The 14942-nt window shown below is 34.6% G+C and overlaps 1 protein-coding gene across 1 annotated transcript; it reads left to right on the top strand.

Annotated features, from left to right (window-relative positions):
• Positions 1-7604: 7604 nt before the first annotated feature.
• On the top strand, positions 7605-13491 carry LOC117126016. The gene is made up of 6 exons (XM_033273237.1): positions 7605-8539; positions 9025-9878; positions 9959-10660; positions 10920-11194; positions 11289-11370; positions 11448-13491. The coding sequence occupies exons 2-6, from the start codon at positions 9027-9029 to the stop codon at positions 11985-11987; spliced, it is 2451 nt and encodes an 816-aa protein (XP_033129128.1). The 5' UTR covers positions 7605-8539; positions 9025-9026; the 3' UTR covers positions 11988-13491.
• The last annotated feature ends 1451 nt before the right edge of the window (positions 13492-14942 follow it).

Raw genomic sequence — 14942 nt, 5'->3', positions numbered from 1 at the left:
ATAGTGATTATTTAGAGGGATACAATACAAGTAATTCACGTAGTATAATGTAGAAAGGAAAATAACAGTTATAAATATATGAAGAAATAAAAAGCTTTTAATGTAATGAATGTGTATTTTACATAGGCTGTAACCTTGATTATACGCTATTTTTTCGTTCAATAAATAATTATTTAATGTTTAAATGTAAACATTTTTTTAAACATTTGAAATTAAACACAACGATTGGTCAGCTAGATTTATTCCTTCCTTTACGAATGGGAAACGAAATCCAATGTTTTCCTACGTGTTTAGCATATGACATAACAGCTGAGAACATTTTTAACATTTGCACCGAGAAAACTGAGAAAACATTGTGTTGTAATAAGTTGTGTGACTTGTAATGTAGGTAACTGTGTAATGAATGTTTTTCTACGTAGCTTAGATGTCATCTGGCATATAACATAAATTAAGGCCCAATATTGTTAAATAGGCCCAGTTTATATACAATTTTCTGATGGACGCGGGAACGAACTTTGAAAAAAGGTTGAGACCTATATAATGAGAATAAAATTTTGTTATAGTTTTTTTTTTTTTTTTTTATAGTTTACGTACTGAAGGGAATAAAATTTTTTACACGAACGTGAAACTAATGTATGAGAATGGAGTTCTAAGTATGATATTTTTTTTTCAGTACCTCAAGGCTCAAGGGGAAAAATGTAATCTACACTCATATGTTTCTAAAAAATCACAAACTATCTACATTGCATAACTTTGATCTACATTGCATTTTACGCAGTCTTTAATATTGACTTTCAGCTGTCGTGGAGAATTCAAAAAACAATTATGTTGAGAATATAATCCCGCTTAACTAAATTTTTTTTTCGGTGTAAAGTAACTGAATTTTTGTAGCATGATACAAGGAAAACATTTACATGTGAGGATTGTTATAGTCATGCACAATCATTTTAATTTTAAGAAGAACTAAATAAAGAAAAGCAAACGTTTGACGAAGCTTAAATGTCAAATTTGAGCGTACAAGTAGGCAGATGCATAGAGACTTGCGGAATTAATTAAGAGAATGAAAAATCATTTTAGGTCGACCGTGAAGTTCCCGGGTACGTACAAGTTAGTACAACTCATTCTTGCGTGTGTTAGGGTTTTAAAAAAAAAATTGTATGAACAAAATCTAGGGTGCGCTATAAATATACATGTTCATTTTATAGTCATTACATCAAAAGATGATAATTTACTATACTAATAATTTTGATATGCTGGGTCTCTCTGACCAACAATAAGAATGGGAAAATATCGGTCTATCATGTCAACTTTAATATTCAATTCATCCATATTATAGTACAGTGTCCTAAACTGTAGAAATATTATCATCTCTAATTAACAACATTTTAATTATTTGTGCATGGAGGCAATGCGGTTTGTCAACTCCATGCGAAAGTTTGGTTAAGCTTAGTGTAATAGTTTTTAATCATTAGAAAGGTTATGCTCTACAATCGATTTTAACATTTGTGTCTTCTAGATCAAACCTGAAATTATTAAATCTGGAATGAATAACATAATAAATTTTGATATAATGTTAGATATCGTAAGAATAATTCATCCATAACTTCCCTTTACAGACGTTAAAAGAAAAACCAAACTATCAGAATTTTCCCTATACACGTATTTATGTGTAAACTACTCAGGGTACACATGCACTTAAACATTATGTATAAATGTATACCTTTGTATACGACCGAATTATCAATGATAATTGATAGAAGCGGCAAAAAGTCAAGAAAATATATATGCAAAGGCTGGCAGATAGACTTTGATGGACTTAGAAGGAGAGAAGACTTTTACGGAGATTGGTGTTTTTTGAGAATTATAAAGAAGAGCAAGTGGGTACTTTCTTTTAAGGACCAATGACCCATCTCTTGTTTGTTTCTAAATTGTGGTTATAAACAAACTAAAATCACAAATAAATCATAGCTTATAGATTATCTATGTCGATTACCTGTGTCCAAACTCCATGTCGTAATCAGACTGATATTTGGTACCAAATAATACAATCAAATAGTAAACGTAGACTTATAGGCAGAGTTTTAAATCTAGCTATGATGTTCTCGAGTAATGAGTTATTTGCATCAAAGTCTAATGAGTAATCTTGATTATACATACTTTTTGGAGAAATATGTATCGCTATCTTCTAGATTCGGGTTTACCATGTGTTTCTAACTTAAAATCAATTGGTGATAAATGCACTGACCCGAATCTTTTATATATTACTTAAGGTCACATGGAATTTTCGATGTGTGATACATATTTGTAATACTCTTTCTCGGGATAATAACCTTTATCGGTCATAAATTTATAATCGGTTGAACGAGTATAATACGACAGCTATATCCGGTCGGAAAGGTTAAGTATCATTTTTATACCTAGATGAAAATATTATATTAATTAGGAGTTTAGGATGTTTAGGATTTGTGCTATCGTACCATGTTAGATTTGAGTTTATTATGAATTTATAACTTAAAACCAATTGGTGATAAAGAAATTGATCTAAACTTTTTATATATTATTTAAGGTCCATTGAATTCTCAATATGGAGATATATCCATAATCCAATGTATATTTTATAACTTGATTCTTTGAGAAGCATAAACTGTAATTTTATGTACGGGTTTTTATTTTTAAACTCTTGAACGTTGCAGAAAATATCAAAATTTACTGTATCGAACCTTCTTCTAGTTATTGACTCTTTATGTACGGGTTTTTATTTTTAAAGTCTTGAACGTTGCAGAAAATATCAAAATTTACTGTATCGAACCTTCTTCTAGTTATTGACTCTTCGTTGTTTTGGGTTAGTTGGTCAACTGTTGATTTTTTTATTTATTGTAGTAGATATATTAATCTTTTCTTCTTTAGCTATCGTTATTTTTCATGGACATATAAATACAAAAAATGCGACTTTGCTATTGAAGTCTCCGACCTCATTAAGTTTGACTATTCGGGGATCATATAAGGTTATTTCGTTCGAGGCAAGAAAAAATACTATGTATATACTTTGCTCACGACCACTTCCACTAAATAAAGTGAAGCAGTTGCTTAGTTTTGTATAAATTTGAATATTACTTTAATATATATCTTTAACTTACGAACGATACTCGAAAATTTAAAACAAAAAGCTATACTCGAAACCCAGATTTCTTTGAGAAGAAGTACGAATGTACGATAAATGGTACGTAATTTGGAACCAAAAACGAAACCCTATTAAAACATGTATATATACGTTCGTAAGTAGTCAGTAACCTGGTGACCAAAAAAATAGTCAGTAACCTATATATTGAACCTTAATTGTCATTGTATCAGCGATTGTAATATTATTGGACTCCGTCAAAGTCATCGGTGGAATGTGTAACATCATATGATCTTTCAAAATTGTCGGTCCGTCGATATGTACGTATACAGATATGCATTATGTATCTTAGGGTTTGGAAAATGTTGTGGAAACTAAATTACTTGATAAAGTGATAGACAAACGAAGAGATAAAAGATACACGCTACATATAAAGTTCAGACACCAATATATATGCCAATTTCCCACAGGTTATGAGTGTAGGTTTACTAAAACTCTAGTTTCCTATTATAGCTCTTCTCTGTGATATGGGATGATCTGTTGTCTATTTAGAAGTTGATACAAACTTAAGAACGAGTTCGTAAAAAAAGAAAAAATTGTTAGAAAATATAATCAAAACTTATTGAGATTGTAAGAGGAATTCTTATATTGTTCTAGCTTTGTTTCTGCGTTTTTCTTATTTTATCATATTTTTGCGTTTTTGAAAAACAAAAATATAAAACCGGCTAAGCTGGTTTCGATTGCCTAACTCAAAGACATGCACGGTTTTGTAATACCGTGTCAAAGGGCAACTATGTCTTTATATTCTATCTATCACCTCATTCCTTTTAAATTAAATGTTGCTGCAACATAAAATATTTGTTACAAAATAAATATTATTTTATGATTTCAATGCATTTTTCTATTAATTTATCTTTTTGCCTTTAATTAAATCAGGATAAACAAATAATGTTATGCCATGCTAGTGATCAAACAAGGAAATTTTTTGAATATTTAACTAGTGTTTCAATGTGTGAATAAATTTATAGAACAACTACTAATATCCACCTTCTCTGGGAGAGTTATTTGTACACTGGATTTACATAGGTCCCACATATATCTTTTGTTTTTTTTTTTTTGTCAACTTTCGGGCCACAACGGGCCGGTCCGATAGCCCAAACCCTCATAGAGGGGAAGGCCTCACTACAGGAGGCAGGAAGGAGTTGAACCCTTGATGCCAAGGTCCCAAAGAGACTGTCATATGGCCACTGGGCCATGAGCTACTCGGCATCTTTTGTTTAAAATTTATTGGTCAACAAAAGCAATCTCAATTTTTTTTTGTCAAAAAGCATTCATGTTACTAATAGATCTTTTTTTAATTTCTATGTCATGATTTTTTATTTGCGGAGTCCGTCACTTATTTGTTTAGAAAATAGTTCAAAACTCTGGATAAGTATTGAGTATATTTGTTGGAGTATTACTCGATCGAATTTCAGATTACAAGTTCAGTCGAATAACATTAAAACACACCCACACACATTTATACGTAACTAAAATAAAACAATTTAACAATCTATAACTAAAAATGACACTATATATAATTTTAAAGTTTACAATTTGACCTTTTACTAAAAAAGAGTTACAAGTTGACGAGGGGAGGGAATTGCATGTTGGAGAGTTCTCTCATTGGAGTTCTCAAAATACATACATATACATATATGGTAATTATGGATATTTCAAAATTACGTAAAATTCAACACAAACTATGGATATCTCACAATAAAATATTAATATTTAATTACTTTTATTTATCAACAAATACTGAAAACCATAAATTGTATGTGGAGTTCATAGAAATTAGTTTTTGAAAAAATGTATTCATATGCATTGTTATTTTCTAAAACTATCTATAACGGTTGTTAGTATAAATAAAATTAGAACTTGATCCGCGCTCCTGTACAAGTGTTTGATTTAACTTGTGTTCAACGTAAACTCATAAATCGCTAGATTAAAAAAAAATATCTCATGTATATTTTTATGTTTTGTAATTTACATGTATAGTAGAATATATTATTTTATAATATAGATGTTTGATAATAATTTTTTTATTTGTACATAATATTATATTAAATTTTTTATAACTTGATAGAATTTGATGTAATAATACTATTCATATATTAACTTGTTGTTTTTCGTTAATTTATTTTAAAATGAAACAACATACTAATTTTTTAAATTTTTTGCGTTAGTTTTCTATGAATTATTATTAATCTTATGATATTTTGTTTTCCAAAAAATTGAACTCTCAAAATTTTTATATAAGACTACAGACGATTTAGTTAATAATCGTACAATATTAACAATGATCAATGTATGAATATCGATTTAGTTAGATAAGCTTTGTAATCGTAATTAATTAATTTAAATTGATTTTATTTGCAGTGGTATAATCTGTAAATAAAAGAAATACTTAATTTATTGTAAATGTAACGGCTAAATGTATAAATAAAAGAAAGTATTAAAAATATTACTATCCATATTTCCAAACAATTTTTATTTATACTGTTATTTATGTTTCTAAACAATACCAAAAAGTACTTAGTATTAATAATATAGTTACTATAAAAAGGAAATTTGTTATTACGATTCTCTCTATTTTTTTTACTAAAAGAAATTAGATTCATTTAGAGTAAAAACCATAAATTTTGAAATCTGAAATTCTTTTTTTAATAGTAAAACAATACAACAATATTAGCAAAACTGAAGATTGTTTTAAAACTAATGGTGTGTTATATAATAAGTTTTTTAGCAACAAAATTACTATTGACTATTTTTGTCTTTTGTTTTTTTTGTTGATTATGTATTTTAGATTATTATATCACGTTATTGTATTTTTAATGTAATATAAATTATTAGTATTTTTAAAGTTTAAACTAGTATATTATTGATATTATTAATTTAATAATATTTGAATGTAAATTTTTATAACATATAGTTCTATTTAGATAAGAAATAAAAACATATAAAAGTGAAGGATCATTTTGTAAAAAAATATTTTATTCTAAAAATAAAATAAAATGAAGGGAAATTGCTACAAATAGCACATTCATAGTATCACTTTTCATGTTTACGCTAACCATTTTTATCTTCACTTTTAATGAAGGGTAAAAGACAATTATACTCTTAGGGTTAACCAAGGTTCGAAAAGACGCTAGGCGTTAGTCGGGCGGTCAGTTAACGCCTAGCGAGTTAGTGAAAAATCGGAAATTAATCGGAGAGTAATCGGTGATTAATTTTTTAATATTTTTAAATTATAAATATTTATATATAAATAAAATATGAATATAAACATCAAAATACATAAAGAGACATCACAGGATGCGTTGGTGTAATGGAGTGCGCAGATGTTGGGGCAGTTTAAGGTCAACGGTTCGATGGACTGCCAATGCGTATTTAATTTTACGCCAAAAAATTTTAAAAACACATATCAAAGATCCCACATCGGTAAGGTATAAAGAGGAAAAGGGTTGAAGACATCTATAAATAGTCACTAGCTAGTCTCTGAGTAGTTACTTGCAAATGGGCTTTAAATATAAGCCCATAATTAACTGGATAGTTGAAGTTTACGCGGATTTAAGCGGTAAAAGTCGGTTCAAAAACCGATTAATCGCTTCGATTGACCGATTTATCGGTCGTCCGCATAGTTAAGCCGATTTGGCTTTAATCGCGGCGCTGGCTTGCCGTCGAACGCCTACGCGGACGATTTTGCGGCTAGGCATCGGCGTTTTAGAACACGAGGGTTAACTAATCTAGACTTAGGGTTTAGAGTTGAAGGGTGGGATAGGGTTTTTGGAATGTGAAATTTAGAATTCTAATAAATATATAAAGAAATACTTAAAAAGTATATAAAAAATTTAAAAAAAGTAGTTTCAAACATGATTTTCGTTTTTGAAAAAGAAATTTGAAAAAAGAATAAAAAAAATTCGAAAAAACAATTTAAAAAAAAAACTTTATAAAAAAGTTTGAATTTGAAAAACTATAATTCGAAAACATAAAAAAAGTTTCTTTTTTTTATTATTTTTTTATTATTTAAATAATAATTTATTATATATAAATAACAAGTGCATAAGAGTCTTTTGCCACTTAGGGCCTGACTGGTTCAACCGCATCAGTTGCGATTGCGGGAGTTTGCGGATGCAGGTAGTTGCGGTTTCTAGCGGTTTTAAGAGATTTGTACGACTGGTTCTGCGGTTAGAAATTGGTGCGTTTGCGAGATACTTATGACTGGTTAACTAGCAAATGCAGGAGCGGTTAAATAATAAATTAACAATATTTACATTTTTATAATTCTAATTTAATTTTTTATTGAATATTTTTATTTTAATATTTATATTGTTTTGGAAAAAAAATTTTTATTCTCCCGCAACCGTCCGCAACCGCAAACACTAGCTGGAACCAACTTTTTAATTTATGAGGTTCAGAGCGATTTGGAGCGGTTTGGAGCGATTTGAGCGATTGTTGCAAAACGCCAACAACCGCTACCAATCGCAAAAGCTGCGTTTGCGGGTGATATCTGGAAAACCAGTCATACCCTTAATGAAAAAAAGTATTTTTGAAAATGTCTCTTTAGTGGTGGTAAAAATGAAAAGTGGTACCATAAAAATGGTAAACATGTAATTTCTCTTAAAATGAATATTATTACTCTATATTAGAAGTAATATTGTTCATCCATTTATATTTGATGTAAGGTTTGGTATATTATTAAATATATTTTACTTTATATTTACCGTTAAAAAAATGGAAAACTATTTAAAATGCTCAAATCGCGAACTTTCTATTACAATCGAATCATTTATTAAATAAAGGGAAAATTGCCAAAAGAGAACAAGAAATCAACATAGTTGTCCCTATAGTATAAATCCAACCTAAAGTAGTCCCTATAGTATAATGTTTTCCATAATACCAAAAGTAACCTTTAATTAATCTTATTAAACATAATTAATTTGGTTTTTTATAAAAAAATAAAGATGATTCGGTTTAATAAAGTTACCGGGTTAGAAAAAAAATCAGAAGAAAAGGGGTCAAAAGCTTGATTTCCCTAACCCTAACATCGTTGGTCTCTCCGCCTCTCTCTTTCACGGAGATAAAGATGGCGATTTTGTCTTCTCCGTTGTGCTCCCTCCGGTGAAATCAACGACGGAACCCACCGAAGCTTCTCTCTCCACCTCTACGTCTCTCTGCTACTCTCCGCCTCTCTCCACCTCTCTCCGCCTCTCGCCGCCTCTCCGCTTCTCGCCACCTCTCTGCTTCTCTCCGCCTCTCTCGGCGTCTTTCCTCCTCTCGCCGCCTCGTCGGTTCTCTCCACCTCTCGCCACCTCTCCGCTTATCGCCACCTCTCCGCTTCTCTCCGCCTCTCCGCCTCTCTGCCTCAATTTGCGAACGGTTTGTTTCTTTGATTTGTCTTAGTCTTTGTTTCATTATTAATTTTGTGACTTTGACTTGGATAAATATTTGTTTGCTTGTGTGGATTGACTTTTTGATTATGTGAACCGATTTTATTGAACAATGTTAGTGTTTGTGTTTGTCTTTGTGAGTGTTACGATACTGATTTCGTTGAACAATGTTATTGTTTGTGTTCGTGACTGTTACGATACTGATTTCGCTGAACAAAGTTTGTGTGTAGTTGACTCGTAATTGTCTTAGTTTGCTGATTTGTTTGCGAGATGGAGATTGACTTGTTTTAATTTGATTTATCGATCTACTGTGTTTCTAAATTTAAATTTGATTAGACAATGGTGTTTGGTTTTGATTATTATCTTGTGTTTGGCTCAGTTTCACTCTTACGCTTGTTTCGGACGTTTGCGTGTTTATGCTTTCATGTGATGTCTTTTGGTGTTAACAACCATGTGTTTTATTATCTTTTGTAGATATGGAGCTTGAGCTACCCAAACGATTGTATGCAGAGGGTTCAGAACCTCGGGTTAAGAAGATCAACAACAGTTGCCGCATGGAACTTATCAGAGATCTGAAGAAAGCTATGTGTGCCGAGTATGATGATGTGAAGAGAGATCCAGTTTTCACACATATCATGGCTATTGCCGAAAATGATCTCAAGTTCTCTGGGAAACTAGTGGATAGCTTCATATGTAGGCAGCTGATTACCTCAAAGCTGCATGAGAAGTGGTTTGTTTTTGCGAGGACGCCTCTCCGGTTTTCGCTTCAGGAGTACCATGCCGTGACAGGCCTCAAGATTACACGGGAAACTAACAGTGACGTAGTGAAATGGAAAAACGACGGGGGTTTTTGGAGTAACCTACTGCACACAGGTGGTAAGATCACCTTGCAGTCGATCAGAAAGGTTCATCTACAAGAAGTTCACACCTGGACTCGGCTTGATAGGATGAGGTTGATCTACTTGTGTGTAATAGTGGGTGTGGTGATGGGGAGAGATGAGAAGGTGTCCATCCCTCATATGTACATCAAGTTGGTGATGGATTTTGACAAGGTTCGGAAGTTCCATTGGGGTCTTCACTCGTATGATTTCCTGCTGAGTTCGATTGAGAAGGCTAGGAAGAAGTTGGGTAAGAAGGAGAGCTACATTTTCGAGGGTTTCTCCTATGCTCTCCAGATTTGGATTATGGAGGCAATTCCAGATTTTGGAGAAATTTTAGGCAGAAGAGTCTCAGACAGCTTCAAAGGTCCAAGGTGTGGCAATTGGAAAGGAGTTGCAAAAGTTTCTTATGAAGACATCATTGAGCTCGAGGACTCCTTAACTAACAAGGTAATATTCTCTCTATTTTTTTCTTTTATATGGTTGTTGTATATATTTTGTTTGGATTTTCATATTTTAACTGTTTGCAGGATAACTTCTTCTCGGTCATATCAGTGACTGGTAATGGTGATGTGTTTCTAGATGCTCAGTACACAAGGGAGGGTGAGATGGAAGATGAACGAGTGGACCTTGTTTTGGAGAGGATCAGGAACAAGTATGATTGGAGCAGCACAGACTGGCCAGTTTTAGACCCTGAAGAGTCTAAAATGGAGGAACCCGACAGCCATGATAGAGGGTCAGAAGCTGATAAGAGCGTGGATCATACGGATGTTGTAGCAGACGAGGAGACCTCTTCGGTTCAGGTTGCAGGAAAAGGCAAGAGAAAGTTTCTTGATGAAGGAGCAGAGACAAGAAAGAAGAAGGTGCTGTGTAAGCGATCAGCAGAAAAGTTTCTGACTTTTGGTCCTGAAACTAAGAGTTTCATTGAGGGTCTTATCCGCACATCTGTCACTTCATTGGGAGATGTGCTCAGTATGCAAATGGCGAATATGGAGAGAGTGTTTACAGAGAGGATGGGGAAGATGGAGATTGAGGTTTCACAGCTCAAGGACGCAATCAGTTTGACTGGTGAAGGAAGCTATCCTAGTAAGAAAGAAACTGAAGAAGCTCCACTAAACAGCAAAGCCAAGCAAGCTCCACCTAAGAGCAAAGGCGCTCAAGCTCCACCTAAGAGCAAAGGCGCTGAAGCTCCACCTAAGCGCAAAGGCGATCAACCTACTCCAACAAAAAAGGTACTACCTAAGAGAAAGTGTAGAACTTGATGAACCTGGAACTAGGATGCTTGAGTTAGGGTGCTGGAGCTAGACGTATGGAACTTCATATTGACTGTGTAATATTATGTAATATGGAATGTGAAACTTTGTGTAATAGGTTTCTAAAGTGTAATATGTTCGACTGTTTGTGTATTAAACTCTATGAATGTAATGCTTTGTTTGTGTTATGAATAAATGGCTTCTTCTTATATGCAATGTTTTAAATTTTAATGAATAGGACGGGAAAAAGATTGCTACAGAAACTAATGATTTTGATTTTGGATTGAGTACACAAGACTTGCGGGACCTGTCCCAAGCTACATTTGTTGACGGTTTTGATCTGTCTCAAGTGAAAGCTGAGACGTCAAGTAAATCGAAACCGTTTAACATGGCTCCACTGCAGTGGAATGATGAGGAAATGGATCGAACCAAAGAAGACTCGCCAGATGCCGCGTTGGTGTTTTTCCGTGAAGAGGATTGGGAAAAAGTTAGAACTTGGTCAACTTCCTCTACGTAAGTACTCTATTCTCATTCATATGTCATGTATTAATACATTTAAAATAAACGTTTCAATGTTTTACAATTTTATCATTGTATTTGGTTTCAGACGTATACGGATTGGACCTGCCACTTTAGATTTTGAGATTGCTAATCGTCTTATGGATAAATCTGAGTGGTTAAATAGCTTGGTAAACCTTAGAGACTATTTGCTTCCATTTGTGTCTTTTAAATACATTGTGTGTGCTAAGATTTTCAAAATATGCAGGAGATTGACGCTGCAATGTACGTATTCCGGGAGAGAACATCTTTGAAACGATGGAGACCTCATCGTGTCGCCTTCATGACTGTCGTCTTCAGCAATATGATTAAAAAAGAGTATGGTCATTTAGAAGGTCAGGGTAGAAAGAGCTACATGCTTCATAATTTGCTACTGCAGTTCGGTAAAGGAGTCCTTCCACCACATGGCAGGACACATGAGATATGGAATATAGATGTGGATCGCCTGTATGTCCCTGTTCATGTCAGTGGGAATCATTGGATCGCCTTGTGCATCAGTTTCGTGACGAGAAGCATTGAAGTGTTCGACTGCTCGGGTAGGAAAAGGTACAAGGAGGTGGATGGGTTCGCAAACCTTATTCCGCGTATTGTCAAGGCAGTTCAGCCTATGAGACACCAGAAGGATTTCACAGTCGGTTCCCGGATTAGCCTCTCTGAGCATGTGCAAGTATTTCGGTATTTTTCCATAACTTCTCTCTGGTATACCTCTAACAGCATTAACCGCATATTCACGAGCATCCCATGCTAAAGATTTCGTGATCTCACAGCCATGATCCATAAGCATAATCTGTATTATATCATTGCATTTTGGCCCTTCCTTAACCCCTTCATACCTATGCATAATCAGACTGCCTATAGTTTTGGCCGAAGCAGTCCTACCCGGTTTGGTTTTGTTTGAAGGTGCGCATGTATGTTCACCGACATACTTTTTGATAATGAAATATTCAGAATCCTTCAAACACTCTGCTCGAACACACCAATTGCATGCATTATCCTCACATCTAACGTACCAAAGTTGTCTATCCGTTTTGATAACCTCGTAGTGAAAGTTATGCTTCATTGCACATAGCTCGAAAGTCGCCTTCAGCAAAGTTTTGTTCTCAAACAATTGTCCCTTCTTAACAACATTGAGCACAGAAAACTTTGACATCTTATGTATGTCCTCTTTGGCCGAGATCATAGTATCGGCATGATAGGCATCCTCATCAACTTCGACTCTTCTAATCTTTTCTTTCTTTTTCTCGCACTGCCTCTCAACAAACACAGGAGCCGGTTCGTTCCCCCTATCAACCGAGTTTCCCTCCTCTTGAGCAGAACTTGAATCAGCTGGCGACTTGTTAAGATCAAAGTCTGGTTCATTCAGATTCTCAACTTTGGCTTTAGACGTTACACACAATCGAGTAGAAACACACTTTTGAACAAAACCAACAAAATTCTGAAGCTGTCGATCATTCGCAATGATCACAGGTGGACAAGTTGATGTATTGATCAACTCATTAGGTAGATAACTCAACTCCAAATCGGGTAAGCTATCTTCTTCCATATCAAAATCTTCCAAAACCATTCTTTTAAAAACCTCTAAGGTAGAACTTGATTCCAATAACAGTAGCCTAGCCCCTTTCTCATCAGCCGAAAAAACCCATCCCGTGGTTGCTCCAAACTCCCAAACACCACATGTTGTATAGATATGCATCATAGAACAAGTTTTTGTGAAAATCACAAGACAAACTATAGAAAAATCATGGGGAAATCATAGATTGGTGAAGAAGAACATTCAAAATCGTTTTTTTTTTTAATTTTTCACGAAGCAAATCAATGAAAACACGTTTTAGGAAGTTAGAATATTTTTAGAATATTTTTAAAACTGCAACTTCCTTAATTTTCGAAAATTCAGTTTTTTTATCCGTAGAAGGCACCTTCTACACTGTGTAGAACATAACAAAATTCCAGAATGTAATTTCTACACTATGTGGACGTTCGTGTATGTTTTAGATTTTGCATTCCTGATAACTTAGAATACTCGATAAAAGTAGAAACATGTTTCTGAATAAAAGTAGCGATCATTACAAATAGTAGAATTCGTATTCCCCATATTTAGAATTATAGTAAAAAGTAGTTTTTACGTTCTAAAACAAGTAGATGGATGTGTTCATTCTAGAATTCATTTTCTACTCACCCGTTTTGTGTAGAAACAGAATTCTACTTTTAGTAGAACGTAATTTAAAAACATTATTTATTATGTTTTTCAAACCTAAAAAAATATGTGTTTGTGTAAATGGGTGTTTTATTAGTTTTTTATATTTTTAATAATTTTTTGATTCTTATAACTATTTATTACATTAATTTTAACATATGGAAAGGGTAAAAAGGAGAAAAAATGGAAAAAAATGGATTTATACCATAGGGACAACTATGTTGATTTCTTGTTCTCTTTTGGCAATTTTCCCTTAAATAAAAGTCGATCCTGTTTGGCTCCAAAAAATCCAATTGGCGTGGTTTACGTGTGAACATAGAATGCAACTTAACGAATCAAAATACATAATAGCGTGACATGTACGTGGCATAAAGTTTCTATTGCTCCAACAAAACCTCTTTTATTATCTTATATGATAAAATTCGATTTCTCCTTTTTTTTTTTTCCACCAAGTTTTAATTTTATTAAAAGATACGGGCCAAGCCCAATGGCCGAAGCCCACATACAAAGGCCCACATTACTACTAATCGGCCAACCAAACAAAACACACCAAACCCTAAGCCCAAATTGGCAACCCCGGCCCAAGCCCACCTACTCGAACCCATCACCGACCGACTCTGGGAACGCGGGCGTCGAGGAAGCTGAAGCGCGCCACGTGTGAAGATCTTGACCGTCAGTGCGCCATGCGTCGCTCCGCCTCGACCCGACCGTCACCGCCTTCCCAAGCCGCCGTACCCAACCACTGAAAATCTCGGTTCGCCGGAGCTCTGAATCCCTTCGAGCCTCCACCGAAACCACATCTCTTCTTCACCACACTGAGAACCTGTCGGAGAGCATCATCCCGCTATGGAGAGCTCCACCGACGGCGAATCTACAACCCTAAAATTCACAACCCGATGAAACCTCTTCCGCTCCATGATCAGAGCCCATACTCGAGCAACCAAACCCCTTCGAGACACAGAAGCCGACGAAGTAAGACTGACGGAGCCTTAACCTCCCGGGAACTTGAACTGACGACGGCGAAGTTATAGTAACTTCCGCCTCTCAGCGACTGAAACCGGCGTCGGCGGAACTAACTGAGCCTCCACCTCCCGGGACCGAAAACACAAACCGCTTCACCTCTCCTCCCTTCAGACCTCCGCGTCTTCACACCAGTGACAGAACCACCACCAAGGGTGACTGACCAGAGCTCAAACAAGGCGGAAGCCGTCAGAAACGAAAGTGAAACACAAACGGGGACTTTTATCTGAAGGATGACGGTCTCCGGCGACGGCACGCACGCTCACGCGCCGGCCGATCGCCGGAGATCTACTTTCTCTCTCTTTCGCTACTTTCTCTCTCTTTCGCTTTTGAGTAGTAGCGATTTTTGATTTCTCCTTTATACATTATATTTTTGACCTCCGGATATTTTTATTTGATTACTAATAGAAACGACCAAATTACAATACACTGGCCGCTGCCCCTCTTATCACAATAGTCATCATCCTTTTCAACTATCTAAAATATCTA

The sequence above is a fragment of the Brassica rapa genome, chromosome A06, assembly GCF_000309985.2.
Source record: "Brassica rapa cultivar Chiifu-401-42 chromosome A06, CAAS_Brap_v3.01, whole genome shotgun sequence".
Taxonomy (NCBI): Eukaryota; Viridiplantae; Streptophyta; class Magnoliopsida; order Brassicales; family Brassicaceae; genus Brassica; species Brassica rapa.
Note: the sequence above shows the minus strand (reverse complement) of the source record. Positions and strands in the feature narration are given on the sequence as shown.